The sequence below is a fragment of the Galeopterus variegatus genome, unplaced genomic scaffold, assembly GCF_000696425.1.
Source record: "Galeopterus variegatus unplaced genomic scaffold, G_variegatus-3.0.2 Scaffold17745, whole genome shotgun sequence".
In the NCBI taxonomy this organism is placed as follows: domain Eukaryota; kingdom Metazoa; phylum Chordata; class Mammalia; order Dermoptera; family Cynocephalidae; genus Galeopterus; species Galeopterus variegatus.
Genome location: NW_007743856.1, coordinates 10,182 through 13,237, shown reverse-complemented (window position 1 = coordinate 13,237; position 3,056 = coordinate 10,182). Strand labels below are relative to the sequence as shown.

At 67.0% G+C, this 3,056-nt stretch overlaps 1 protein-coding gene across 1 annotated transcript in view; it reads right to left on the bottom strand.

Moving 5' to 3' along the window:
- Positions 1-1,937: 1,937 nt before the first annotated feature.
- The window catches only part of LOC103582753 (basic proline-rich protein-like), a 3,366-nt gene continuing 2,247 nt past the window's right edge, over positions 1,938-3,056 (bottom strand). Inside the window, exons 5-6 of the mRNA XM_008564267.1 lie at positions 2,559-2,663; positions 1,938-2,472 (exon numbers count right to left, since the gene is read on the bottom strand). Coding sequence (XP_008562489.1) covers positions 1,938-2,472; positions 2,559-2,663 — 640 coding nt within the window. The remainder of the gene's footprint in view (positions 2,473-2,558; positions 2,664-3,056) is intronic.

Here is a 3,056-nt window from a genome sequence, read left to right as displayed (position 1 = left end):
GCAGCAGCGGCGGCGGCGGCAGCGGCGGCGGCAGTGGGCGGGCCCGGATCACGGGTCCCAATCGGGTGGGGAATTTTTGGGGGGTGAAGGATCCCTGGTCAGCTTTGCGTCTTGGACGACCAAGTCGGGGCGGTGGGCGTGCGCATGTCTCCGGTCCTGGGGACGGGGCTTTTGTTTCGCTGAAGGCTCACTTGTTGGCCTGGCTGCTTGGAAGGCGGCGGCAGCGGCGGTGGGCGTGCACGGGTCAGGGGTCTCAGGGGCGGGTCTTTTGTAGGTGTTCAGGCTCCCTGTTCGGCCTTGTTACTTGGACGGCGGTGGCGGCGGCGGGGCGTGGGCCCGGGTCTCGTGTCACCGTGGCATGGGGTCTTTTGTTGGGTTTATGGCTCCCTGGTCGGCCTGGCTACTTGGACGGCGTCGGCGGCGACGGCGGTGGGCTGGCCCTGTCACGGGTCCCTTGGGGGGGTCTTTTGTAGGGGTTCAGGCTCCATGGTCTGCCTGGCTGATTGGACAGCGGCGGCGGCGTCGGCGGAGGTGGGCGGGCCTGGGTCAGTGGCCCATGGGGGGGTCTTTTGTAGGGGTTCAGGCTCTATGGACTGCCTGCCTGCATGGACAGCGGCGGAGGTGGGCGGGTCTGGGACTCGGGTCCCCGTGGGGGGGACCTTTTGTTAGGTTTCAGGTTCCATTGTAGGCCTGGCTACTTGTAAGGTGGCGGCGGCGGTTGGCTGGCCCGGGACACAGGTCCCAAGGGGGGTGGGCTTTTGTTGGGGTTCAGGCTCCCTGATCGGCCTGGCTGCTTGGACTACGAGGGCGGCGTCGGCAGTAGTGGGCGAGCCCGGGTCTAGGGTCCGGTGGGGTGGGCTTTTGTTGGGGTTCAGGCTCCCTGATCGGCCTGGCTGCTTGGACGACGACAGAGGCTGCGGTGGGCGGGCTCGGGTCTCGGGTCACCGGGGAGGTGGTGTCTGTTGGGGTTCAGTCACCCTGATCGGCTTCGCTGCATGTATGGCGGCAGCGGTGGGTGGTGTGCGATGGACAGTGGGAGGCCGGTGTCTCGGATCCCCGGGGGTCGGCTTTTTTTGGGTTTCAGGCTCTCTGGTCGGCCTGGCTGCTTGGACGGAGGCGGCGACGGCGGTGGGCACGCCTGGTTCTCGGTTCCCCGGGGAGGTGGAGCTTTTTGGGGGTTCATGCTCCCTGATGAGCCTGGCAGCTTGGTCGGTGGTGGCGGTGGGCGGGCCGAAGTCTCGGCTTCCCGTGGAGGGGGCCTTTTTGGGGGTTCAGTCTCCCTGATCGGCTTGGCTGCTTGGACGGCGCCTGCGGTGGGCGGGCAGAGGTCTCGGGTCCCCTAGGGGGTGGAGAGCTTTTGCTGGGCTTCAGGCGAACTGGTCGGCCTGCCTGCTTGGACCGGGGCAGAGGCGCCGGCGGTGGGCGCGCGTAGGTCTGCGGCCTCGGGGGCGTGGCATTTATTTCCGTGAAGGCTCCCTGGTTGGCCTGGCTGCTTGGACGGCGGTAGCGGCGGCGGTGCGTGGGCCCGGGCCTCGGGTCCCCGGGACGTGGGGGACATTTGTTGGGTTTCAGGCTCCCTGATCGGCCTGGCAGATTTGACATAGGCGGCAGTTTTGGGCAACGGATCTTGGTTCCCGGGGGGTGGGGGGGCAGCTTTTATTTGGGTTCAGTATCCCTGAACGTCCTGGCTGCTTGGATGGAGGCGGCGGCGGTGATGGGCGGGCCCGCGTCAGGGGTCCCAGGTGGCGGTTCTTTTGTAGGGGTTCAGGCCCCATGGTCGGCATGGCTGCTTAGAGAATGGCGGCGGCAGCGGCATTGGGGGGGTTCTAGTCTCGGGTCCCCATGGGGTGGGGAATATTTTTTGGGTGAAGAATCCCTGGTCAGCCCTGTTTCTTGGACGACGAAGTCGAGGCAGTGGGCGTGCCCAAATCTCGGGTCTAGGGGGCGGGGCATTTGTTTCGGTGAAGCCTCCCTGCTTGTCCTGGGTGCTTGGACGGCAGCGGCGGCAGCGGCGGCGGCGGCGAGGCGTGGGCCGGGTCTCGTGTGCCCGTGGCATGGGGGCTTTTGTTGGGTTTCTGGCTCCCTGGTCGGCCTGGCTTCTTGGACGGCGGCGGAGGCGGCGACGGTGGGCGGGCCCGGTTCTCGGATCCCCAGGGGCGTCTTTTGTTGGGGTTCAGTCTCCCTCTTCGGCCTGGCAGATAGGACAGGTGCTGCCGTTTTGGGTAACGGATCTTGATTCCCTGGGAAGTGGGGGCTTTTGTTGGGGTTCCGGCTCCCTGATCGGCCTGGCTATTTGGAAGTGGGCGGAGGCGGCGGTAGGCGGCCCGGGTGTCAGGTACCCGGTGGGGAGGCTTTAGTTGGGGTGCAGGCTCCTTAGTTGGCCTGGCAGCTTGGACGGCTGCGGCGGTAGGCTGTAGGCGGTGTGTGGCGGTCGGTGGGCGGCCCCATGTCTCGGGTCCACAGGCCGGGGGCCTTTTTTTGGGTTTCGGGCTCCCTGGAAGAACTGGCTGCTTGAAAGGCGGCGACGGCCCCGGCGGCGGTGGGCTGGCCCGGGTCACCGGTCCCATTGGGGGGTCTTTTGTAGGGGTTCAGGCTCCATGATCTGCCTGGCTGCTTGGATAGAGGCGGCGGCGGCGGCGGCGGAGGTGGGCGGGCCTGGGTCACTGGTCCCATGGGGGGTGTTTTAAAAAACACCCTCCTTGGCCAGGCTGCATGGACAGCGCGGCGGTGGCCGGGTCTGGGACTCGGGTCCCCGTGGGGGGGACCTTTTGTTAGGTTTCAGGTTCCCTGGTAGGCCTGGCTACTTGGAAGTTGGCGGTGGCGGTTGGATGGCCCGGGACACAGGTCCCCAGGGTGTCGGGCTTTTGTTGGGGTTCCGGCTCCCTGGTCGTCCTGGCTACTTGGAGGGAAGCAGCGGCACCGGTGGGCGGTCCGTGTCTCAGGTACGGGGGGCGGTGGGCTTTTGTTGGGGTTCAGTCTCCTTATTGGCCTGGATGCCTGAACTTAGGTAGCGGCGGCTGCGGAGGCGGCGGGGGAGGCGGCAGCGGCGACGGCGG